Source organism: Ascaphus truei, chromosome 16 (assembly GCF_040206685.1).
Source record: "Ascaphus truei isolate aAscTru1 chromosome 16, aAscTru1.hap1, whole genome shotgun sequence".
Lineage (NCBI taxonomy): Eukaryota > Metazoa > Chordata > Amphibia > Anura > Ascaphidae > Ascaphus > Ascaphus truei.
In genome coordinates, this window is record NC_134498.1 from 4,147,301 (window position 1) to 4,175,118 (window position 27,818).

At 38.8% G+C, this 27,818-nt stretch overlaps 1 protein-coding gene across 2 annotated transcripts; it reads right to left on the bottom strand.

Annotated features, from left to right (window-relative positions):
* Positions 1-775: 775 nt before the first annotated feature.
* SPRY3 (sprouty RTK signaling antagonist 3) lies at positions 776-27,497 on the bottom strand. 2 transcript variants are annotated; one of them, XM_075572713.1, is made up of 3 exons: positions 26,977-27,497; positions 24,145-24,240; positions 776-3,627 (listed from the first exon to the last, which is right to left on the bottom strand). In XM_075572713.1, the coding sequence occupies exon 3, from the start codon at positions 3,525-3,527 to the stop codon at positions 2,655-2,657; it is 873 nt and encodes a 290-aa protein (XP_075428828.1). In that variant the 5' UTR covers positions 3,528-3,627; positions 24,145-24,240; positions 26,977-27,497; the 3' UTR covers positions 776-2,654. The 2 variants fall into 2 exon arrangements, with proteins under 2 accessions (XP_075428828.1, XP_075428827.1); XM_075572712.1 differs by lacking the exon at positions 24,145-24,240.
* Positions 27,498-27,818: the final 321 nt, after the last annotated feature.

The window sequence follows — 27,818 nt, forward strand, 5'->3', positions numbered from 1 at the left end:
AATTGATGACATCTATAGTTTCATGATTCAATATACTGTAGATAAAGATGTTTCTTCTCATAAAAATAGTTGGTAAATTGGGATAATACATGTAGTATGTTTTCAAAAGGTAAAGTATCAATCGATTCAAATTATCTGAAGGTTCTGAGATCTAGCCAATGGGAATAAAAGATATGTTATTAAGGAACTCTTATCTCTGAAAATTATACTGAGAAGCTATTATAAAAATCATTTTAAAAAAAACACTGAAACAAAAAAAAATAAAAGTACTATTGCATAAAAGGAATATAAATTGAGGGCCATCAAATAAACAATGTATTTAACTTAAATTCCCATTGAAGTCAGATAAATTATTCATGGCTCAGTTTCATTTACCAAGGTTAAAGGGAACTTAAAGCAGCATTTCCTCTTTCCCGTTTTTTGTTGTTGTCTGTTTTTTGGGTTAATAAATGCAGCAGTGCCTTACATTTAAGGCAATGCAATTATCTACGCTGCTGATCGATCTGTTCTTCAGTGATCGATTGGCAAAGATACTGCTTCCAAGCCATGCAATATGGCCGCCTATTTCAAAAGAAGAAGTTGTGTGGCTTCCTAAATTGTTGCTAGAGCAACCAAAGGAAGCTTAATACATTAAAAACCATTACATCTGACATCAAGAGTCAAAACAATGCAGTATTATTAATTCAAACTACACAACTGATTTATGTTAATAAAATACATATATGATTTTTAATGAAATGCTGCTTTAAGATATATATATATATATAGGCCGGAATTCCTGAGGACTTTATAGATGTTAAAATAATTTATTAACGCAGATCTGTTTTTCTTTACAACATTTCTAACATCCCATAATTTTTTTTAGAAGTCTGCAAACAATCTGCTAGAAAACATTTGCTCCACAACACAGAGCAAATGTTTTTATTTGCATAAATTTCTGCCAGCAGCATATGTATAATGTTTATTCATTTAACATTTCTTGCAGATCTCTTAGGAATAGAGGTTAACGCCCCCTCAGACCTGGCAAATGTATTGGTAAAAATAAAGCTGTACCCATTATACTGTAGAAGCAAAGTTTGATACAACTCAGTATAATATTGTACTGACTACCTTCGTCACCTATAACCTCTCCCCAGAATGCTCACTGGCACAAGTGAAGCAACTTGCAGCAAGGCACCTTGATACTGGACATTGGGGGTAATTCATTAAAGTGCGATTGTGTGGATCAGGCATTAACGCACAGAATCTCCCATTCAAGTCCATTGGAGTTTCTGTGCCTTATGCTCATTCAGCACTACAACACTTTAAAGAATAACCTTAATTGCCGTAAAGTGGCTGAGTCAAAATGATGCAATTTGCACCTGTTTATGAGGAAAGCTTCTGTTTGCAGCACTTGATTCATATCCTCCTACGTAATTGAGTGGCGATGGAAATGGGGAATACTGTAGGGGGCAGTTGTCATTTCTCTAATAAGACACTCATCCATTACAAGTGAATCTACCATATGACACCATATAATGTAAAGTTCTCCTTAGCCAGAGAAAAATAGAGTAAATTAACCTTTGATGCATGGAGATCCAGTAGTATAGTTTATCTAGGATTCCTATGTTGAGCAGGGGTTTAACTGATAGCAAAAAAAAATCAACTTTGGCTTCCACCTGAGAAATTATGGCTGTAAACTGAACACATGTGAGATTATCTATGAATGCAAAGGGCAGCCAGAAGGAAGACAAGATTTACCAATGCAAAATGTATCTTCTTTGGTTAACATCACATGTTGATATGTGACAGTGCTTTTTAACCTGGTTGATATACAGTATTTGCTAAATATTTCCTTCTGCATTTGAAAGAATAAATTAAAAACCTCAGTTTCCTAATTTGCGGTTACACTGCGTGTAACCAAATTGTTTTGAATTAATATGCTATTGAAACCACAGAAGCAATCCAAAGCCCCTTCTCAAAATACATCGTCCCTTTCCTGTTCTACAGTAGACTGTTTTTTTTACCTGGATTGATCATCTTTGTTGTATATTCAGTTCTAATAAGTACATTTATACTTATAATTATTTCTTTGATTATGTGCACATCTTTTTCATTTCATCTGCAATCTTCTGTTGCTATCAATATTGCATCTTTTGCTGCTAATTTACCACTTCTGTCTAACTTTAGCCTGCACTGACATGATAAGGGGATATTTTTTTGGCATAAGTCACTGTGAAACGTACTGATGATAGTTCAGTCATTTGAAGAGTTGTCTACATTTTCAAATGGAAGAGATCATCCTCAAGTATTTTTTACATGACTTCCTGACAAGTATTACATCTCCTATTGTGTCGAATGGGCACTGAAGAGGGCACAGCAGTATATATTGTGCTACTCAGAGCCATAAGTCACGTACTGTATATGTTTTTTTTTTCAAGAAATGTGAGACATTTTGAAAATGGATCCATTTCTTGATGTATTTAATCATGCCATTTTGTAGCCAAGTTTTATGGATCGTGTTTAAATCCTTCTTATATTCCTGAATCGTTAATGGGGTCTTGGTAAGGCTTTCACTATAGCATCACTAGCCCCAAATATTTGCAAGAAGAGCACAGCAAAAAAAAGTAAGGAAGAAAAGGAAAACAGGATCACATCCAACTCTGGCCTTTAGGTCATACTGGCTTATCAAAAGGCCTTGGGAATGGTGTGCCACTAGATGAGGATATTTTCCTGCAGACTGTGTTGGTATGATTCTCGCAACGACAGCCCGGTCTTTTTGCTCTGTCATAGCCTTTCTGGCAGAGCTTCAGGCACCCCTTGGCAGGAAGATAGCAGCATAGACAAGGCATAAAGAAGGAAAGGAAGCTCATGGTCGCCCAACGGGCACAGCAAGATCCCTGGCTGCAAGAGCAAGGGTCATCAGCACAATTGTCCTCATCATCAGTAGAGCAGTGGTAGAACAGACCTTTGATGCAGCAGAGGCAAGTTCCATAGTCGATTATACTTTCTGCAGAGCACAAGCAACGCTGGTCACAGACCCAGCAAGAGGGGAGGCTCCGAACTTGTGTACATTCGTCACATATGCAATGACCACACTCCTCACAGATAAAGAGGTGGCCAACATATCGGTCAGGCTTCTCCATTATGCCTTTAATAAACTCATCTTGCTTCAGGTCACCATCTTTGGGCTGTGTCCTGATAAGAGAATGCCCTGATTGAGATGGGGTGATCCCAGTTAGTAGTCTTTGATCGGAAGCAGTGGTGCTGCGAGAAACTGAGCTTATTGTACTGGAATGGCTTAGATCATGCACAAGATGTTGTGATTGATGTTGATGGCTTTGGCTATAATGTAGATCTTGGTGATTGTAGGACACCAGGTGGTCATGAGGCCACTCTTGCTTCGCAGTATGCTGTGAAAGGGAAGGATTAGACCAGGCTGGCAGGAATGAAACAGTGGGTCGCTCCACATAATCATTGTTGGCCCTGATGGAACGAATTTGGTCAATAGAAAGAACCTGTTGGATGTCCCCAGTAGAAATATCCATGTTCTCTGCACTCCTTCCCTTCACTATGATTGACAAAAGTCCCACTTCGGATATTTAAAATAAATTGTTGGAATTGTGTATCAGGGAACATCGGAGGATCCTGCATAAAAAAAGACAACAATAGGGATTGTTTGTTAACATATAAACACATGTATAAATAATTACTACTAATTCTAATTATTTCTTAAAATGGAATCTATTCATTTCATCATTCAGTATAGATGTAGCCATCATTACTTTCCTTTTTTTGAGGCATGCTTGGACATTCTGAAGAAATATTAACAATATACTGTATTCTATGGAAACTCTTAAAGGCATTCCTGGGTATTTTGAGGTATATGGGGGGAAAGTTAGTCGAGCGACATATGTATGTACTACCATTACCAACTTTAATGGTCATCATTTATTTCAAGTGTTTAATTATTTACAGTGAGGACACCATACCACTAGGACAGTAATACTGGCATCTGATATTTACAATAGATTTTCCGGGTAGTCAAATGTCTACTATCAAATTGATTAAATATCTAGTAATAATTCACAATAACTATTGCAAATGTGTATATATTTTTATATTTATAATTACATCTTCCATGCCATCTTTTATTTGTAAACTTGTTATATTTGGTATTTATTCTTCTTATTTCTACTGAGAGAATGTGTTATGAATTATTTTTATGTGTTGAAAGGTATTAACATTTTCCTGCTGATTTTATGTATCACAAACTTCCTAAAGATGCAGCCACCAGTATTAGAACACTTGCCTTGGAAAATCTGGGGCAGTCTCACAGTAAATGCCTTAACATGCCTCAACATTGCCTCAACATTTCTGTGAGATTTTAAATGGCTCTTCGGATAACACAGCGGGGGGTCAAACTGAGTGGCACTGTGACCCCTGCTGTGGAGATCCGATGGGCTATTCAGAATCTCACAGAAATGTTGAGGCGTGTTGAGGCATTTATTGTGAGATTCCTTAGTTTTTACCCAGGCAAGTGATCGGATACTGGTGGCTGCATCTGTAGTTTGCCCACTGTTCCTATTAAAAAATGTTATCCACATCAACTTCTTTTCTCCTGTGCTGTCTGCTTCCCTCCTTCTCATTCCTTATTCACCATTTGTTGTTCCACAATTATGTAGATGTACTTTGATTCTCCTCATTTTTATGGTGCATCACAAGTCTGCTAATTTCTGAACTAGAAACCAAGTTTAAGTCCAACAACTAATTTCAGCAGTGCTATTATATTTTTTCATTCATCCTCACCTTTCTCTAAAATTACTTACTAACCTTTAAAGATATGCAAATGTCTCTGATTGTTGAAGATTTTAATGAAGTATTTTACATTTTTTGCATAGTCACTAAAGTTTACACGAACATTTCTACTTCTGTGGAATTTGATAATTTCACATTTAATGAAGCTTATGCAACCTTCTACTTTCTGGACTTCCTGCCTTCCAATTTAATGCTGTATAATCTATCCAAAATGCTGGTGTGAGGGTTTTCGCCCTCTCTTTTAGCTCTGTAACTTCTCCCCTCCTCCTGAAACGTTTTCAATGGCCCCCCATCAAACTTCGTATTAACTATGAAACTCAATCTCCTTCAAGGCTCTTCTTTATCTTATAGTACATCTCAGCTTTTATCTTCTGCTAATTTATCCCTTTCAGTTTCTTATGCTCTGCTGAGAGTTGTTTCCTCTCTGCTCCATTCATCTCTACACCATTCTGATATCTCATACCTTTTCAACTTTTGCCTCCCTACCTGTGGAACTCCTTCCACCTCAGCAATCACAAATCCAAATCCCCCGCCCCCACAGCCCCCACCTGCAAGCCATGCGTAATACAGATAAAACTGTCAGTTTTGAGCTAGCATATGAGGAATATTCACAAGCATCTCGCAAACACTCTGCAGCATAGTAATGGCCCATCGGATTAACACAGTGTGGGTCTCTGAGTTTGAATGGGACTCGCAGCCCGGTATGATTCATACAGCATGAGTCCCATCCAAATACAGGGACCCCCACTATGTTAATCTAATGGGCCATTACAGCGTCTATGGACATCTGAGGATTTTCCCCGTCCATTGGGGCAAAACCGACAGTTACATCTATATCTCATGCATTTACCAGCCCCCTCTTTGTTGACGAATTTGTGAAATTTTCACAAGCAGCAAAAAAACTAATATTTGCCAGTATTGCGAACTTGTGCAAAACATTTACTAATCTCTGCTGTCTTCTCACATGGCATCAACATTTTTAGTATTTCAGTTTTAAAATATAAACCTTTATTGGTTTTCTAATCTGTCTGTAGATGGTCTTGTACTTCTTTGTATTCAATCACACTCTTGACCACTCCTTTTGGTTATGTGAATATTACAGGGTCAAAGTAATTGCAGTTATCAAACTAGTAACTCTTTAAGATATTTGAATAGCTTTGCATCCTCTTAAACAGATGTAGCAAGACTAACTATCTTCGATGCCATGGCCACCCAGTTACAGCACCAAAGGATTAAGGCTGTGGGGGGGTCCGATATGAAAGCTTAGACCACCAAAACATCATGATCACGGCAGACACTGCCTCCAGAGCCGCTGACCTTTGCATCTTTGGCCACGGCACCGGAAAAAATCCAATGACTGCATACAGAATTATTGGTATTATAATGTCAATCACCACAGAGGAAAAGAACTTCAACTGACCTAAAAGTAGGCAAGCAATTGTGGCCAACTATTCGGGCTCTAAAGGGTTATTTCCTAAACACAAGTGGATACTGTCTCCTCAAGAGAATCTGTCAAATCTTATATAGGGGAGGTGACTTCAGCTTGGAAATATATATGGTGTATGCATTGTGTTAATTAGGAACAACTAAGAAGGTGAACTGGGTGAGCAAAGGTGCTTGGGTTTAGTCAGGAGGCAGCCAGGCCATGTGACATATATTGTTGCTAGAGCTGGAGGCTATATGAATACTAGGAAGTTGATGAGCTAAAACACTGTGACCACTTGCACCCCTGGCTAAAGTACTATGCACAAAGACCCCGGGAAGCATACCTAAACACCCTAAGATGCCTCTATTTGTTTTTATTAATGTGGTACAGATGCAGCGATCGTTTTTGAAACAAATCACGGAGCCGTTTTCGTGTGCGCTGCTGTACTCCATGCGGCATGAATGCCGCCAATCGCTCCAGGCACACGTGTTTATCACAGTTGCTTTGTCTGAATTTCATGGATTGTGTGCAATTATATGCAATGAATTACAACAGTGATATAAAGAGAATTAAACTACAAAACAAGCGCTCAACCTATTATTATGTGATGTTTACAATAATTAATTGTAATACTAAAGACACACAGAACCCCTATGCAGCACTCTATTCCTAAGTGAGATGGTGAGTAAATTAAAAACTATTCTTTATTCAAATATTAGTTAAAACAATGGGGTTTAAAACGAGTATTAAATAATGACAAGTGTTTAACAGGCTCTTGGGGTTAGGTACTCCAGAGGAGCGTCAGATAGGGTGGTAAAGTCCAGTGTTTGTGAACTCACTGGCCCTAGCCACCTTCATATGGAGCGATAGGCTAGAGGTAAGTATTGTGAGGGACGATAGTAGTTGTCATATATGTAGTGCCACAGTAATTGAGTACTTTTATTGGTGTACAGGATTGGTAGAACCGAACAATGTGCTGCTGGATATTGCAGTCCGATAGAGATATGGTGGTAAGTGTGCACCAAATGTGCTATGCTGACGCCAACTGGGATATGTTGTGCGTAAGCATACAGTTCGACCAGATATATGTTGTGCATAAGCATACAGTTTGACCAGATATATATATATATATTGCGTGTGGATCTAAAGTATGTAGATCCTTGGTAAACACTAGTACTCAAATGATTTACTGATGGATGTATTGACACTGCTTTATCTCCTGCGTATACCTGGCCTTGAAAAAGCATACCCGCGAAACGCGCGCGTCGGCACCACGTAGTCACGTGCACGCGCAGAGCCCCAGTTCACAGACGCTGACTCCACGCGATCTGCACACACACATCCTCTCTCCCCGGTACTAAGCCCCGCCCCCTGCATGCTTTGACCTCCCCGGCATCCTGCTATTGAAGAAAAAAAAACACACCGTTGCCGCATCCTCCTCATGCTGCTGCTGCCCCCGCGCACCGCAAAACCTGGGGGCTGGGAGGGAGAGGGTGGGGGCTGGGAGAGGGAGGGAGGAGGGATGAATCGCCACCATTTTTTTAAACTTTTTTTATTATTATTTATTTATTTAATTAACTGGCGCCCGGCCAGAGTCATGGCGGGCCACACAGAGAGGCCAGACGGGCCGCATGCGGCCCGCGGGCCGTATGTTGTGCAGGCCTGCTCTAGATGCAAGAATGCTGGTTTTTATCAGCTAGCTACAGAAACACACAACCAGTGCCACTTGGAAGTAATCTGGCCGAAGATAAATTAAAATATATATTAATTAATGCTATAGATATAACATATATTTTAAAACATTGTTAGAAAAGCACACTTATCAGTGTATACACTTGGGTAATAAGTATAAAAGAAATAAGTCAAAACCAATGTGGCTAAATAAACAGGTAGGGGAGGAAATGGACAAGAAGAGGAAGGTGTTTAGATTCTTTAAGTCAGAAGGGACGGAGACATCAAATCAGAATTATAAGGAATGTAACAAAAATTGCAAAAGGGCAATCAAATTAGCAAAAATGGATAATGAAAAAGGATTGCAATAGAAAGTAAGGTCAACCCTAAAAAGTTTTTTAAGTACCTAGATAACAAAAAAATGAGAAAAGAAAATATAGGACTCTTTCAGTGTGAGATGGGTAGGCAGATTATTGTAGATAAGGAAAAAGCAGAGGTATTAAACAAATTCTTTGCCTTTGTGTTTACCAGGGAAGAATCAAGTTCAATAGTAGTTCCGCAGTAGGAAGCCACAACCTCCACATTAATGAACATCTGTTGTCTAAATGTAGCATAGGTTGAACTTCATGGACGTACGCCTTTTTTCAACCTCATCTACTATGTGTAATGGGTATTCCCCCACACAATCGCATATAGTGTGTGTGCGGGGAACCTAATGTGACCAGGTGTGGTGCGTTATACCTGTCAGGCTCACAGGAGGCCTGAGCCTCCGCTAGTGAGAGCCTGGGGGTGAATCTCTGTAACGTTCTGGGTTTCAGCGCCTCCACCTGTGTAGGGTTCTAGGAATGTAGAAAGTTGCATACACAGGACCCACATATACAATAAGCACATACACGGAGATGTATATAACCACTTTACTGTAAATGCAAATAATCACACACTTTATAATAATACTTCCCCTAAGGATTAACTCCACAGCATATAACGCAGTCCAAAGTGTCTTTCACTCCACTAGGAGTGTACCTTACACCCACCACCGTGTACCCCCACACCGTGTCCACATTTAACCCTTCTGTCCCGTGGTCAGCGCTGCCACTATGTGAGAGTATAGGTATATATTTAGGTGATTCGTTGGTGCACTTATAAAGGTACCTGCCGAGTGCTCCTGCACACGGGCCTGCAAGCAACTTCGAAAAGGATCTGCTGCGATGTGATCCCATCTGTGATCCGGTCCTTCCTTGCACGAGGGTCCGCCCGGGGTGATCCAACCCAAGAAATAGTCTCTGTCTCTTTGGGCATAGGCTTGAGCCCAAGTCTCTTTTCGGGGAGCGCAGTGTCCGCTGGATCCCTGACTATCCCTGCTACTAATGTGACAGGGTCCCTAACCTAGGGCCTATCCCTGTAGCACCACAAGCTGTGAGGGGCTCAGGACCTAGCTGGGGCCTAGGGGGCTGCTGGCCCAATGCAGTGGGTCACAGACCTCTGCACTCACCTTCTTCCCCTTGGTTCCTGGTCCTGACTGCCATTCAGAGCCCGTGAAATGTATCTAAATCTCCTGTCCTGGGAGATTCTACAGCCCTATTGGCTCTCTGGCATCATGTGGGGCGCTCCTCAGGCTCATGGGACTTGTAGTCCCTTCCAAGAGCATGTCCCTGGTAGGCTAGGGTTCGCACGCTATCACTATGCATGCGCAATGTCTCTGGCTGGCCGCCACATACAGGGACTCACTGCACATGCGCGAGCAAAACAAAGATGGCGACGCCCTGCTCGGGAGCCGCCGGGGACCTCAGGAGCACAGGAGTGCTCCCTGCTCGGCCCCCACCCTCCAGAAGTGCCGGCGGGTCTGTCAAGTGATGCCCGGCAGCAGAGGTAACGAGGGGGGGGGGGGTCGCGGCGCACAGGGGACCTGGCTACATATGTAACTATGAAAAATTGGTTAACTGAGGAAGAAGTTAATAAGCGACTTGAAAAAATTAAAGTAATTAAGGCACCTGGCCCCGGTGGCATACATCCAAGAGTTCTCAAAGGAGTTAAGCTCAGTAATAGCCAAACCATTATATTTAATATTCAAGGACTCAATTTCCACAGGCTCAGTACCACAAGATTGGCGTAAAGCAGATGTGGTGCCTATATTTAAAAAGGGAGCTAGATCACAAGCGTGGAATTACAGACCTGTAAGCCTGACTTCAAAAGTGGGGAAACTACTTGAGGGTTTCATACGGGATAATATTCAGGAATACCTAATGGAAAACGAAATTATTAGTAATTAGTCAGCATGGATTTATGAAGGATAGATCATGCCAAACTAACCTTATTTGTTTGTTTGAGGAGGTAAGTAGGAATTTAGACCAGGGTAATGCAGTTGATGTGGTCTACTTAGATTTTGCAAAGACGTTTAATACGGTTCCACACAAGAGGTCGGTGTACAAAATAAAGAAATAATATATGCACCTGGATTGAAAACTGGTTAAAGGACAGACAACAGAGGGTTGTCATACACTGGCGACACACTTTATTCGAGCTCGGCTATTCCCACGAATTCGGGTATACCCGGGTGTATTGAGGTTTGTGACTGTTTTCTGCCCGAGTGCATTGAGGTATTTTCCAGGCAGGGATTGAAGCATTTTATTCCCGCTGGCTGCAATACTGCACAGTATATATATATATACTGCATTACAATTCATGAATTTATGCCATCTGGTAGACACGCGAAGCATTGCAGCCTATTAAATCCTAATCATTATCATTTAACAGATCAGCCGCCCGTCAGCCAGGCATGAACCCAGGCTGGGAAGGCAAACGCAACGGGGCTTGTCAGAGGTGAGGAGCGGCGCATTCCAGGTATCTGCCAGGTACATACCGGGTATTTGCTCGAATAAAGTGTGTCGGTGCAGTAAATGGAACTTTTTCAGGTTGGGCTAAAGTCGTGAGTGGAGTACCTCAGGGATCGGTACTGGGACCCCTGCTTTTTAACTTGTTTATTAATGACCTTGAGGTTGGTATCGAGAGCAAAGTTTCCATCTTTGCTGATGATACTAAATTGTGTAAAGTAGTAGAATCAGAGCAGGATATAATTTCTCTTCAGAAGGACTTGGAGAGACTGGAAACGTGGGCAGGTAAATGGCAGATGAGGTTTAATACAGATAAATGTAAGCTTATGCATTTGGGATGCAAGAATAAATTGGCGACTTACAAATTAAATGGGGATAAATTGGGGGAATCCTTGATGGAGAAGGATTTAGGAGTGCTTGTAGACAGCAGGCTTAGCAATAGTGCCCAAATTCATGCAGTACACTGGCGACACACTTTATTCGAGCTCGGCTAGTCCCACGAATTCGGGTATACCCGGGTGTATTGAGGTTTGTGACTGTTTTCTGCCCGAGTGCATTGAGGTATTTTCCAAGCAGGGATTGAAGCATTTTATTCCCGCTGGCTGCAATACTGCACAGTATATATATATATACTGCATTACAATTCATGAATTTATGCCATCTGGTAGACACGTGAAGCATTGCAGCCTATTAAATCCTAATCATTATCATTTAACAGATTAGCCGCCCGTCAGCCAGGCATGAACCCAGGCTGGAAAGGCAAACGCAACGGGGCTTGTCAGAGGTGAGGAGCGGCGCATTCCAGGTATCTGCCAGGTACATACTGGGTATTTGCTCGAATAAAGTGTGTCGGTGCAGTAGCTGCAAAGGCAAACAAGATCTTATCTTGCATTAAACGGACAATGGATGGAAGGTAAGTAAACATAATTATTTATTTATTTATAAAATATTTTACCAGGAAGTAATACATTGAGAGTTACCTCTCGTTTTCAAGTATGTCCTGGGCACAGAGTTAAGACAAATAATACATGGTTACAAATATAGTTACATAAAGGAACAGGGTATACATTATGTACAAGACATTGCATGTACAGTTAAAGAAAATATATATTATGGGCGTATGAAACAGTTACAGACCAGATTAAAATGTGAGACAGCCCCTTTACAAAGCATTAGTAAGACCACACCTTGAATATGGATTACAATGTTGGGCACCAATCCTAAGAAAAGACATTATGGAACTAGAGAGAGTGCAGAGAAGAGCCACCAAATTAATAAAGAGGATGGACAATCTAACTTAGGAGGAGAGGCTAGCTAAATTAGTTTTATTTACATTAGAAAAGAGGCGTCTAAGAGGGGATATGATAACTATATACAAAAATATTCGGAGACAATACAAGGAGCTTTCAAAAGAACAATTCATCCCACGGGCAGTACAAAGGACTCGGGCCATCCATTAAGGTTGGAGGAAAGGAGATTTTACCAGCAACAAAGGAAAGGGTTCTTTACCATAAGGGCAGTTAAAATGTGGAATTCATTACCCATGGAGACTGTAATGGCAGATACAATAGTTTTGTTCAAAAAAAAGGTTGTACATCTTTTTAGAAAGGAAAGGTATACAGGGATATACCAAATAAGTATACGTGGGAAGGATGTTGATCCAGGGATTAATCCGATTGCCAATTCTTGGAGTCAGGAAGGATTTTTTTCCCCCTTACTGGGGTTTTTTGTTTGCCTTCCTCTGGATCACTGGTACAGTAGGTGAATGAGTAAGCACAGCAAAAAAATCCAGACTGGAGGCGGGTTAAAAATAATGAATATTTAATCAGACATGAAGCCTAACATAAAACACACTGATCACATGCTCCTCTGACGCGTTTCGTGCCGGGTGGCACTTTGTCAAAGAGCTTTAACAAAGTGTCACCCGGCACGAAACGCGTTAGAGGAGCATGTGATCAGTGTGTTATATGTTAGGCTTCATGCCTGATTAAATATTCATTATTTTTAACCCGCCTCCTGTCTGGATTTTTTTGCTGTGCTTACTCCATTCACCTACCAGGATTCCTACCTTCCTGGGAGCGATGCACGCATGTGGAACGGATCAACAGCAGATATCCGTGAGTACATTTCTGTGACCTTTTGCTGTGATGGGCCAGTGTGAGACATTATTTGGCTTTCGGAGGATTACATAGGGGGAGGGTAAGGGAGGCTAGCTCATCAGGGGGGTGCATTATTGTGAGCATTTATCAGGTTCCCCTGTTCCCCCCTCCTCCACCCCCATTTATTTTGCCATAGCTTTGGACACATTAAGCTGGAGCCACATCACAGCAGTATACAGTTTATTATTACATCCGTTCTGACTTTGAACTTTATTATGGATTTGGATTATATCATCACAGAGGATTATCAGTAGCACCCCAGGGGGAGTTCTCCCCCATCTGTGAATACTTCCTCTGGATCAATAAGTAAGCAAAGATATAGGATAAAGTATCTGTTGTCTAAATTTAGCATAGGTTGAACTTGATGACGTACGTCTTTTTTCAACCTCGTCTACTATGTAACTATAATATTCAATGTAAATGCACTAAAAAATAAGAAGTGTATTTGCCGGTGCTGAAACTCAAGAACAAAATCCAATACGATAAAAGTGAAAAGCGTAGCACTCCAAAATAGTGAATAAGTGGCCAGCCATTTATCTTCCCAACATTTCAGTCCAACGCAGTAGACCTCTATCAAGGGTGGATTAAAAAATGTCTAAAGTGCCACCAACAGGTCAGATTTTCAGGATATCCCTGCTTCAGCACAGGGGGCTAAATCAGTGGCTCAGTCATGACTGAGCCCCCTGTGCTGAAGCAGGGATATACTGGAAATCTGAACTGTTGGTGTCCCTTGAAGATTGGAGTTGGCCACCCCTGCTCTACTGCATTGGAACGAAACATTGGAGAAATAAATTAATGACCCCTTTTTCACTACTACTTGTTTCACTTTCACTTTCATCATACCATAAAGACTACAATATGAACTCCATAATTGTGCTACTGTAGGTAGACCCATGTCTTTCATATAACCGCAGATACAAAGGTAACATTTAGTCCTGTGTAGTTCAGACACTACTAATAACACTCTACCCTCAAAGTAGTTACAGTGCACTAAAAAGTTACACAGTAAATATTCCAGTGTTAAAATGAAAAAAGCGTTGCTGCAAATTCAAGCTGACCATTTGTCAAACACATTTATTGCATTTTTATTCACCATTATTAATCAAATGCATGCACTTATATCTGCAGTAATGAAGAATAAAGACTGGACAAGTTGAGGCAGCGTGTTTTAAAGCTTCAGACAAAGCAATATCCTACATGTATTATTTTTTTAAATCAGTTCTGTACTATGAGAAAATATGTGTAGCATTTCTTTTTAAACAACTCAGAATTAAATTTTTAATGTATTATAATATAACAAGCATTTTTTGGTTTCTACAGCAACCATTTACAAAGTTACATCCCCTTCCTCTTCTGGCACACCACTTTTTGAGCCCTGCCCTCTCTCTAGCAGTGCACCAATTGTATCTAGAGACTGCCTAGTCACATGATCTTCACCACAGAACTTTGCATCTTTGCTCCTCTTCTGCTGCACTGACACCCATTTAGTGAACCCCTGAGTAGAGTCTTCGCCGATTGGTCACAGGAGAACGGATCGATCGGCAACTTAGCTTATTACTTATCATTGTGTGGATTGTATTGATGCTCATACTGTATTAAAGAGGAAAACAATTAAATACAAAAAAACGGTAGCTTGGACTGCTGCTTTAAAGCCATACTCTACCAATATTTTTGTTTCATTTTCTTAAAATACCTCCTAGAGAAGCATATCAACTTAGATTAAGTAACTGCAACCCAAAATGCTGTGTTATGCTGTTATTACTGTAGTTTAGGGTTAGTTGTAGCATTATTTGATAGATCCATTTTTCAGTTGGGAAGTATTAATATTATTATCATTATCTTTTATTTGTATGGCGCCAACATTTTCTGCACCGCAGTACATTGTGGGATGGAGGACAATAACATTGAATTAAAAAAGAGTTCATATATGTTAAGACAAACAATAGGAAGGAGGTCCTCTCCCAAGCTATAGACACATATTTAAGAGGTCTTATTGTAATATCCGTATTTAGTGCTGACTTCATTCATAACATATTTACATATACGTCACAGTATTAGAATGTTTTCTTATTTCAAACGTTTTTATTGTTTTTTGTGGTATCACATCAAGACTTTAAACATGAAGAACAATGTACTTTGATTACATCCGAACTATAGAACTATCTTTTTTGATATTTAAATATATACTTTGATCATAAGGTCTTAAGATATTTCAATAAAGCCAACATAAACTCCATCTTAACTTTAGAAAATTTAAATACTTCTGGGCTTCCAATCGGGAGGCACCAATCTTCAAAGTTTTTGAGTGCTTTATGACTTGAAAGGGGTGAAAAAGAATAGAGGAAGAGAGAGGTGACTTACAAATTAAATGGGGATAAATTGGTGGAATCCTTGATGGAGTGCCCAATGTCATGCAGTAGCTGCAAAGACAAACAAGATCTTATCTTGCATTAAACAGGCAATGGATGGAAGGGAAGTAAACATAATTATGCCCCTTTACAAAGCATTAGTAAGACCACACCTTGAATATGGAGTACAATGTTCGGCACCAATCCTAAGAAAAGACATTATGGAACTAGAGAGAGTGCAGAGAAGAGCCACCAAATTAATAAAGGGGATGGACAATGTAATTTATGAGGAGAGGCTAGCTAAATTAGTTTTATTTACATTAGAAAAGAGGCATCTAAGAGGGGATATGATAACTATATACAAAAATATTCGGAGACAATACAAGGAGCTTTCAAAATAACTATTCATCGCATGGGTAGTACAAAGGACTCGGGCCATCCCTTAAGGTTGGAGGAAAGGAGATTTCATCAGCAACAAAGGCGCCATGTTTTCTAATGAAAGATTTCTCAAACACCTCATTAGTAGCTACCAGACACACAATACACTTTATTTTTTTTTAATATGAATAACATATTACCGGTAGTAAATAAATATTATTACATAGAAATGTTGAAAAAAAGGATGTCCATTGAGTTCAACCTTTACTGAATTCTAACAGGGCAAATGTCCTGAATTATGTTTCCAATTGTTCAGCATATAACTGAACATTTTCCCCTTTTAAACCGATTTCATTTCATTTAACAAAAAGAAAATGATCTAATAATTGCATGTAATCTCATCTAATCTAGCACAGGCAAATTCTTTTTACCCCAAAAACATGCCTAGCTAAGGGCCTTTACGAGACTTTTAAAAATCACGGATTTGATAAGTGGACTTCTCTAAGAATGTTAATCAGCTATGCTGCACAAACTTTCACCAGAAAACATACTTATTCACTACTGTATATTACAAATAAGGTGGGTTCAAGCGCCCAAACTGTTTGAGTGAAAACCCAGTGAACACACTAGTGATAAAATATATTACATTACATATTGAAGTTGTGCTGCTCCAAAAAAGGGACTTCAATCCAACGTCCAAAAAGGTCACAGAAGCATAAAATCAAGAGTGCAAATACTCCAAAAGCAAATTTACAAACAAAAAACAGGAAAAACATGCAATAATACATAGCTAATTAATTAGTTCAGTGACAATTTATAAGTATCTCACTCACACTTATGAAGATAAACAGTGTTCGACAAACCTATACATTTGCACGCCCCGGGCGAGTGGATTTAACATTGTGGCGAGCTCCTATTGGCCCAAGCAGCACACGTGTGGTACTAGGTGGCGAGTAGATTTTTTTTGTTCAGCGAGTAGATTTTTTGATGATTTGTCAAACACTGAAGATAAATATAGGTGGTACGGTTGTCTAGAGTCACCAACTCATAGTTGAATTCTTCAAACAAGCTACAGTATGAATAACATCCCTCAGGAACAGGATAAAGTGAAGGAGTAGATTTTTATATGTGAAGGAACAAGACAGAGAGGACACAAATAGTATATATTAAAAAAAAAATATATATATATATATACACACACACACACACACACACACACACACACACACACACACACACACACACACACACACACACACACACACACACACACACACACAGTTAGGTCCGGAAATAATTGGACACTGACACAATTTTCATAATTTTGGCTCTGTACGCCACCACAATGGATTTGAAATGAAACAACCGAGATGCAATAGAAGTAAAGACTTTCGGCTTTAATTCACCGGGTTTAACAAAATTATTGGATGAAATGTTTAGGAATTGCAACCATTTTCATACACAGTCCCCTTATTTCAGGGGCTCAAATGTAATTGGACAAATTAACACAATCATAAATAAAATGTTCATTTTTAATACTTTGTCGAGAATCCTTTGCAGGCAATGACTGCTTGAAGTCTGGAATGCATGGACATCACCAAACGCTGGGTTTCCTCCTTTGTGATGCTTTGCCAGGCCTTTACTGCAGCTGTCTTCAGTTGTGGCTTGTTTGTGGGTCTTTCTGCCTTATGTTTTGTCTTCAGCAAGTGAAATGCATGCTCAATCGGGTTGAGATCAGGTGATTGACTCGGCCATTGCAGAATATTCCACTTCTTTGCCTTAAAAAAATCCTGGGTTGCTTTCACAGTATGTTTGGGTCATAGTCCATCTGTAAAGTGAAGCGCCGTCCAATCAACTTCGCTGAATTTGGCTGAATCTGAGCAGACAATATATCCCTATACACTTCAGAATTCATCCGGCTGCTTCTGGCTTCTGTCACATCATCAATAAACACTAGTGACCCAGTGCCATTGTAAGCCATGCATGCCCATGCCATCACACTGCCTCCACCGTGTTTTACAGATGATGTGGTATGCTTCGGATCATAGGCCATTCCAAGCCTTCTCCATACTTTTTTCTTCCCATCATTCTGGTACAAGTTGATCTTAGTTTCATCTGTCCAAGGAATGCTGTTCCAGTACTGGGCTGGCTTTTTTAGATATTGTTTGGCAAAATCTAATCTGGCCTTTCTATTCTTGAGGCTTATGAATTGTTTGCACCTTGTGGTGAACTCTCTGTATTTGCTCTCGTGAAGTCTTCTCTTTATGGTAGACTTGGATAATGATATGCCTACCTCCTGGAGAGTGTTCTTCACTTGGCTGGATGTTGTGAAGGGGTTTTTCTTTACCATGGAAAGGATCCTACAATCATCCACCACTGTTGTCTTCCGTGGACGTCCAGGCCTTTTTGTGTTGCAGATCTCACCAGTGCGTTCTTTTGTTGATTTGGCCACTTCTAATTTTCCTGCTATCTCTCTGATGGATTTTCTTTTTTTTTACAGCCTAAGGATGCCCTGTTTCACTTGCATTGAGAGCTCCTTTGACAGCATGTTGTGGGTTCACAGCAACTGCATCCAAATGTGAATGTCACACCTGGAATCAATTGCAGACCTTTTACCTGCAAATACAAAATAAAAGTTCCCGGCGCTGAAATAATGTCCAAGATACCGTATTCCAAATGAATACAGTCCCAGATGGAGGTTCCTGGAGTGGTATGTGGAATACAGACAAAGTCCCAGGAAGTTGGTAAGTCCCTTTGCGATGTCCACAGTGATTCTGGAGAGAAAAAAAAGAAACACACCAATTGCGCAATATGCAGCCACTCTTGTCCCTAACCAGAACGAATGGACAGAGAAACCCCACTTACAAGATGTTAGCTTGTATATTCATGGGAGAGAATCTGTGACTGTGTCTTCACTCCACCTCGATAGTCCACGGATCCCACGTGACCGGCAGCGGTGATTTCTCCTTCCATATAGTGGATAGCACTCACAGGGAACGCAGGTAAGACATGCCCAAAAGGAAGGAAGGTTGACACAGATGGTGTAATACGTAACACACTTTTAATAAAACTTTAAAACACAAATCACCCACACTTACAATAAATGGGGGATGTAGATGAAAACTTACGAATGCCGTCCGCAACTTGTCAACAGCCTGATGCGCACATGTGAATCCTGCTGGATTGCAGTCTCCGCAACTCACCGGTTGTCACCGCTGTCCATTCGTTCTGATTAGGGACAAGAGTGGCTGCATACTGCGCAATTGGTGTGTTTCTTTTCTTTCTCTCCAGAATCACTGTGGACATCGCAAAGGGACTTACCAACTTCCTGGGACTTTGTCTGTATTCCACATACCACTCCAGGAACCTCCATCTGGGACTGTTTTCATTTGGAATACGGTATCTTGGACATTTTTTCAGCGCCGGGAACTTTTATTTTGTATTTGCACGTATTGTTAACAGGTTTGGAACTATCTGTTTATCAGTTCCCCTGGCAGCTTCCACACCACCAATTAAGTGGTGCTTAATTTATACACAATTGTATATTTCACTTGCACTTTGTAGATTAGCGCTTGTAGTGGGTATAATTGTTGTTTGTTTAGACCTTTTACCTGCTTAATTGATGATGAAATAACGAAGGAATAGCCCACACCTGTCCATGAAACAGCCTTTGAGTCAATTGTCCAATTACTTTTCGTCCCTTGAAAGAAAGAGGGGGCTACATATTTTTGATATGTAATTCCTAAACCCTTCCTCCAATTTGGATGTGAATACTCTCAAATTAAAGCTGAAAGACAGCACTTTAAGCCCACATTCATTATTTAACTGTAACTTGAATTTAATTTGGTATATATATATATATATACAGTTAGGTCCGGAAATAATTGACACTGATACAAGTTTTGTTATTTTGGCTGTGTACCAAATTAAATTCAAGTTACAGTTAAATAATGAATGTGAATGTATATATATATATATATATATATATATATATATATATATATAATCAAAAAATAAATAGATGATACCGTTCTGTGGCTAACGAAATGCTTTTATTTGTGCGAGCTTTCGAGATACACTGATTTCTTCTTCCGGCGATGTTACAATGAATGAAGCAAGGTTTACTTAAAAACAGTGTCTCTTGGAATGTTATCTGTGCTGGTCCTTCCCCCGGTGTGGATGAGATTTATGGCTGGAGGTGTCAAAGGGTAACTGAGGTGTCAAAGGGTAACTGGGTATATATATATATATATATATATATATATATATATATATATATATATATATAAATAGTGCAGAATAAATGAGTTCTTCAGTATTAGGTGATACCTTTTTTTATTGGACTAACAATTTATGTCACAGGACAAGCTTTCGAGAGTTATCCTCTCTTCTTCAGGTCAAGCAATACTGATATACAAAGGATTCAATGGCTAAAACAGAGTAGAGAGAGGGAAAAAAAATCAACAGATATTACTGTAGATAAGGTAGGGTGTTAAATGTGTTTGAAGCCAGGGGACAGTGTCAAAGAAAGCTGGGGAGGGGGAGGGATACTGGGGGGGATGAAATCCATTAATCGGAAGAAACGCGTAGGGCACGTGGTTTCAAGGATCTACGTTGGTGGAGTAGCTTGTGCGTCTGCTGCCAGGAAAGGGAGGACGTTCCCTGAGCCGCACACAGCACCTAATACCATCGGCTGGGAACAACAGACTGTTTACCTGAATTGCCGGAGGGACATCTGATCGTGATACACCGGCAGCAGTGAGGTCTGATATATTGAAGCAAACGTTCGGCGAGCAGTTACATGTTGGCGCATGGGTTTACCCATACAGTACAATGCTTATTTTGCATTGACAAATTGTGAGTGTGCATTTGTCTTGTCATCTTTTATTAAAATTTTGTTATAAGATTTTACACATGGATCAGGCGCTTTTTCTCTTGTTTCTCCAATAGAATTTGCTGGGAGATTGCTGACCCCAAACAAGGAGCAGCCCGGATGTTGTAATTTCCATACAGAATCATCTACCATCTTTGTGAAAAACACTTATTTTTATTTTCATTTTTTTTTTTTATATTTCATACAAAAAAAAATTTTGTTTAATTTTTAAACTAATTTTTCCAGTGTTTTTTTTTATATAAACAGTATATATATATATATTTTTTATTAAGTGCATTTTTTCTTTTATTAATACATATATTTTTTTTATAATTTTGTACTTTTTTCACACTCACTATTGTTTTACAACCACCATCTGAGTTCCCATTTTAATTTTTATAAAATTGTATTCATACAGGTCACCTGTGCAAAGTATTTTTGGCTGTCTGTTGTCAGGAGTCTACTGTGAGGCTAGTACACATCCAGGCGCTGTTGAATCTTTCAATCACAATATATATACTATATATATATATATATATATATATATATATATATATATATATATATACACACACACACAGCTGTCTCTTACACATACACTCTATGCAATTCCATCCCTATAAACCAATAGGGACCACATAGTTTCCACACACTATTGTAGTAATGCCACAGCCTCTTACACTTCCACACCTACCCACAACATTGATATACAGTATACCCCCATTTCACACACACATTTTGTAAAGCGCTGTGTACACTGTTGGCTTTTTACCTATTTATATTCACATACACACACCTACTCTCACATCACTGACATCCAGGGACATTTTATCACCTCTAGCCATAAAACTGCATGGGGGAGGGATTGTCTTCCATCACAGATCATATTCCAGTATGCACTGTTTTTACATTTAAACCCCCTTTTTAGCTTCATTCATTGTAACATCGCCGCAAGAAAAGATCAGTGTATCTCGAAAGCTCGCAAGAATAAAAGCACAGAACGGTATCGTCTATTCATTTTATATATATATATATATATATATATATATATATATATATATATATATATATATATATATATATATATACGTGTACGTATAGTAAAATAAAGACCACCCTGGGTCAGATGTTAGTTGAGGACAGCAATACTCCTTCCGGATACAGACACCTGCGGTGGCCACCCATAGACAACAGGAGAGAGTGAGCGTGCAGACCGTATAGAAAACCCCAAGGTGTATAGTGTACCACTCTGAGAATCCTGGGCCAAGTTTTTCCTGTTTTTTTTCCCCTTCCTGTATTTGGACATTATTCTATGTAGGTGGCCACCACAGGTGTTTGTATCAGGAAGGTGTTGCAGCTTGTATCTATAGCACTTACTGTATGTAAGTGTATTACCTTTATTTTATTTTTCTATATAAAAAAACTATAATATTTGTGTCCTCTCTGTTCTGTTCCTCCACATATGAGAATCTACTCCCTCACCTTATCCTGTTCCTGAGGGATGTTATTCACAGCCTGTTTGAAGAATTCAACTATGAGTTGGTGACTCTGAACAACGGCACTGCCTATATTTATCTTCACAATTGTGAGTGAGATACTTATAAATTGTCACTGAACTAATTCATTAGCTGTAAAATATTGCCCTACTGTATGTATTTCCTGTTTTTTTTATATGCTGTTGGGAGTATTTGCCCTATTGATTTCCTGCTTCTTATTCACTATTTTCACTTATATACCCAATTAAAATAGCATAGCCATTAAAGCAGCAATCCCGTCTCGTTGTTTTTTTTAACCACTTTTTTTACAGGATGGAAAATTGAGGGCACTCTTTAGCGGAACCATGCAATTTCCAGCTCCGGGATGCCCTGGTTCCTGAGATACACTTGTACCCAAAGTTACTGCTCCATGAGCTGCGTCAAGTCTGGATACATTGCAGTAGCATTGATGTGGTTCCAGGGAAATAAACGGTAATGCACATTTTTTAAATGACTCATCCGTGTCATTTATTGTGGAATTTGTGCAGCGTAGACACACAAGCAGGTACAATAATGTTGGCTACATTTGTACTTACCGTGATGTTACCGAATTTAAATATCCCTCCCGGAGAAACAAAATGGCCACCACAGCTTGGGCCAATAGGAAGCCACAACGTCATCGGTTGTGGCTTCATATTGGACAGCGTTTTAAATCCCCTTTAAAAAAACCAGAATGTTGTACCAGTAACTTCATCAAGAGATGGGAGTTTGCTAAGCTCAAAATAGGATGGTTTAGCTCTGGATGACCCCCTGGTACCAACCAGTAAAGAAAGGTGGAATTAGGCAGGAGGGTTTGCTACTCTAACACTAATTATTTCAAAAAGTATTTTTATAGTGTTAATTGTGTGCACATAAGAATTTATATGTACTAAGAATTCCTGTCACAACTAATTAGCAAACTAAAGTTGGGTGACTGTATGTGTGTCCCAAGGTCACAGGGAGCTGACACTGGAATATGAACCAGGTTCTCCTATTTCAGAGCCAATTCTTGCATCAAGAGGTCACCCTTTATCTCAAATTTGCTCAACATACATTCAAGCACAGGACACAAACCAATGCAATTCATGGCATTGGTGAGACTGATAACACAGTGTATCACAGTAGAACTCTGAATATAACATATTTACCCATATGATCCAGTGCTAATATTGACACAATATACCACACATACAGTATCATGCTACATACAGTATACTGGCCAATGGCAAGTGTAACTTGTATAAATTATAAAGGGTATGAATATGGAATAACTGCATCTCAGACATTTTGGACAAAAGACTGATCCAAATTAAGGTGTCAATAGAAATGCTATCATGAACTTGGCACAGAAAACAGGTGAAAGTTTATTAGTTACAGGTATCTCTCTGTCTTTCTCCTTATCCTATAACTTTAGAGTGAGCAGTTCACAATAGCCTAATCCTCTCTAATCGTAGGTGGGAAGCATCATTCTGTATCACCCTCTTATTATTTCCTTTGAATGTAGAGTTATACTGTATGTGAATGGTTGCTTAATAAATGATAAGCAAATAATAAACTCTAACTAATCCAAGACAAACTAAAAGATACGTCCTCACCTCTCGTACAGTATATGAAGCTTACAAAGGTTAATGATATTTAGGTATTTAATAAGATAATATAGGGTGGGGTACAACATTAAAATGTGTAGAATATGAAGCAGTGGTGTGACTTTGTTTTTTAATGTACGTATTTCACTCCTTAAACTATAATAGCTCCTTTTCCCTGTCTTGATTTGCTAAGATTTGTGCAGTTGTTCAGGTGGCAATGATACTTTTATATAGACAATAAGATCATAGATTCTAATCTATTTCCTTAGTCACTGCCATTTTATAACTTTGGCCAGAATAGATGTGCCCTAAATAAGAGTACAATTACATTTTGATGGAACAACAAATGAGACAGGTGCCTGTGTTTAGAAGCTAGTGATGTCTAAACTGTTTTACCAGCTTTCAATTGTATGTGCTACAATGCAGAATTCTCTAACAAACTGGTTATTTAGTGTATACAGCAAGAGTCGGCATGTAACAAAGAATAAATATAGAATATAGCATGTTTATATATAAAATGTGAATCCCTTTACCATAAAGAAAATAATATTTCATAGTTACAATTGAGATCTGTACTGTGGTGAAATCATAATTATCCTCTTTCATTGTCGTATTTTCCTGGGGAATTTGTTTTTCAGCAGTCTTGGCCCAAATAGTCTTTAATATCCAACAGAAAATATGAAATACATTAGCAACAAAATTACCATACTATACTGAGTGATTAAGTGGAGAAATTATTGAAATTAGACATATGATTGCTTTGTACAGTACGTCACTAAATTATTATTAGCTTCTATGTACTAATCAAGCTTGAATTCTATATAACCAACATGTACATTTTCAAAAACGATACGTAAAAGTAGCAGTTTTCTTTTCCCAAAATGCCTTTGCTGTATTATTTGTATGGAAAATGCAATTATTTATACTAATTATATGCTGGACGAAGCCATAAGATGTAGCTTAGGAAATAGACACCCCTATGTTTAAGTCAGAAAAATAAAGTTTATTCTCCCCATGTTGTAAATTGACACTATCTTACTAATGGTATCAAGATGTACTGTACACTGGAAAAGAGTGCTGAAAAGAATACCTCTATGAACATGAAAGGAACGCATGCACCCTTAATGTCAGAGAAAATTCTGTAAAATACTTTTGAATTTAAATTAATGTGTGTAGTCTTAGGATAAACCAGAGGTATCAACATTATTACATCAGTGCTAATTTTGCATACACCAATTCATATTCTCGCTGTCTGTCTCATGCTGCAATAATACAGAAAATACATTTATAACAGGTTTTAAATCACCACTGCTAGTTTAAGTACACCACTAGTTATTCTTCTCAATGTAAAACATGTACTCCACTCTCAGTTCAATCAGATATTCCGTTTTTTTTTACTCTGCCATTCTAGGGTATTTTTCACGGGTAAGATCTTTTGAAAAAACATTTAGGGATATATCTACTAAGCAGTGCTAAGACAAAAGACATCTAAAGTCCCAATGCCTTGTAAGATGCCTTACAGTTTAGCACCAATTAGTAAATATAGGCCTGCACATGTAATAAGTAAAGTCTGGAGCATTGCTCATCAATAATTGTTGGTTGTGTATTTGCACCTCTTAATAACTTGTGGCAATTGTTATAGACTGTGTTTCTATGTTATGACACATTGGTGTTTTAAATGACCTATGTCTGTTTCTATCACACACCAGTGGGTGGTACTAACTCCTGCTATATAGAGGAATTAAATATGTATTTATGATATGATGATACTATGAAGAAACCTCCCTGAAAACATTGTTACATTCACCATGTAAGTAACACCACACAGCAATCCTGGCAAAAGAGTGATTTCTTTCACTATTCTATTTCTAATGATATGTTTCAATATTGACTTACAGTACAACATTTTTATATTATGTATATTACTTACTTGGGACCTAAGAACTCACAATCAAAAATGTTATTGGCTGAGGCACAGGGAGAAAAAGTAATGTAACCAAGGTTATGGGGACCACTAAATTATGAACAACATTCTCCTTCTGTCAATTATTGTCTGTGCCATTGTTTCTGGTCCACCCCTTTCCATTACTGTAACATGCAAAGGGATGGGAGTGGAAGACATATGTGCAGAGTACATAAAGTGAGTCCCTGCTTTTTCTTAATCCTAGATTGCCAAGCTCTACCTCTATCTCTACAGCTTCTCCACTCACCTGCACTTCGTTTTTAATATGTGTACTGTAAATTGCATGAGATGCAACCTCGGGGTTTGTAATAGTACTTAAAGTTTCACGTTGAAATATTGGTGCTTGTACTGTATACTGCTGTGTCTCCTATCTCGGCCAACTGTCATAAATAAAATAGTAGGTCTCCACCTATACTCATCTGCAGAGATGTTACTTTAAAAAAGCGTAATAGAGCATTCACCCCATGATGTTAGCAAAATGTTCTGTTTAAACTGAATTATAATTGTCTGTATTAAATAATTGGTGTTTTTCATTACTTGTTACCAGCATCGTTAGAGAATATGATGCTCTTGTGAACTCCATGATATGAAAATGATTAACAAGGTTATGTATTGATGTATCAGAGATGCAAAAATTATATGAAACACAGCACTAGATTTATATTTAAAAAAACATCCAAATTATTTCAATTGGGCTATTTCTTTACTAAACGAGGTATTGCTTTTTTGCATCATCATTGCCCCAGTTTTGCAATCGAAACACTTTGATACATACTGTACACTCCTCTGATACACGTTCCCTTGCAGTTAAAAGCTATGGTATCAATACATTTCTATCCAAGGCACTGGTCATGGTACAGTATCAACATTTCTTGCAATGTACTGAATTGCTATATTCTGTTCAATCATTGATGAATAAAAAAAACATATACTGTATGACAAAGTCTGTTCAATATATTTTAGAATACAATGATGAGTGAAGTAAATAACTAATTTCACATATTTTAATTCATTCATATTGAAATTCATATGGTTGTAAATGGTTGAAAAAGTTTAACATCTTTCATTATATATATATATATATATATATATATATATATATATATATATATGTAAACTGTGCATCGGTGTCCTGATACATGTAGACACTAGTGTTTCTGTTTTAGCAGGATTATTGTCTACTGTATTTCCTGGCAAGCACAGTCATTTGTATATACTGTATGAGATTGCCTTAGACAGCAGAGATGCCTCTCTAGCACAGTGAAAGTCAGCATATGTTTAGATACTGTAGCTGTGCTCTGCTTCATGCTTTTGTGTTCACTCAGGTTAATTATTTTCACAAAAATAAAGTACATATGGAGCAATGTCATTAATGAATGTCTGAAACTAGCACACACAAAAGTGCATTGGTAAGAATATAGGAGACTTACCTCTATGAGACTGTAGATCCATGGTTCTATGAAAGAATATAATCCCCACCCAGATGGATGTACAGTAGGTAGTGTTACTTTCCCTGGGTCTCTCTGGTAGTGTGCATCCCACTTCTGAGAAAAGTCTGAATGAAAACTGCCCCTTGATTGGTGTAAACTGCAGAAGCAAAGGTGTGTCTCTGAGAAGCCACAGAGAAGCAGACAGCAATCTTCACCACGGGCAATGCATGCGGATGCTCCACAGATACTGCACACAGATGTATAAGGAGATGACTGAGCACACACCCAACATTGAAGCTACACCACATATAGTCTTTCAGTCACATCCGCAGGTGTAAAAGCTTTTTTTTAAAAACACATACGTGTGGGCAATGTACCTGCAGGCACAGTGCTCCTGTCCCCTTTTCTCTGTGTATAGCTGAGTGCTTGTATACAGGTTGATGCTTGAATGCACAGAGAGAGGCGGTGCAGATGCCTGTTTTGTGAATGTGGATGTTTGCAGCTGATCTTGTGAATGAGGGAAGGGGGTGGGAAGAGGTGGAGTTTGGTGGCTTCTGTCAGTCTCTCTTACTGGATGTGTCTCTTTCTATTTCTCCCTATCACTGTATTTTCATTTTATGATTTCCCCCCTGTATATACCCATGTGCAGTCATTTCTCAACAGCACATCTCACTGGTGTCATCTGAATCCAAGTCAACAGGACAGCCTGATCCAGACCTCTTTCTGAAAAGCAAAAAAGCATTGCAAATCACGTAATGATTTTTTAAAACAGGACACAGAGGAAGACTCAGTCTGTAATATTGACCTAGATAGAATTGACAACGCTGTATTTTTTTTTCAAT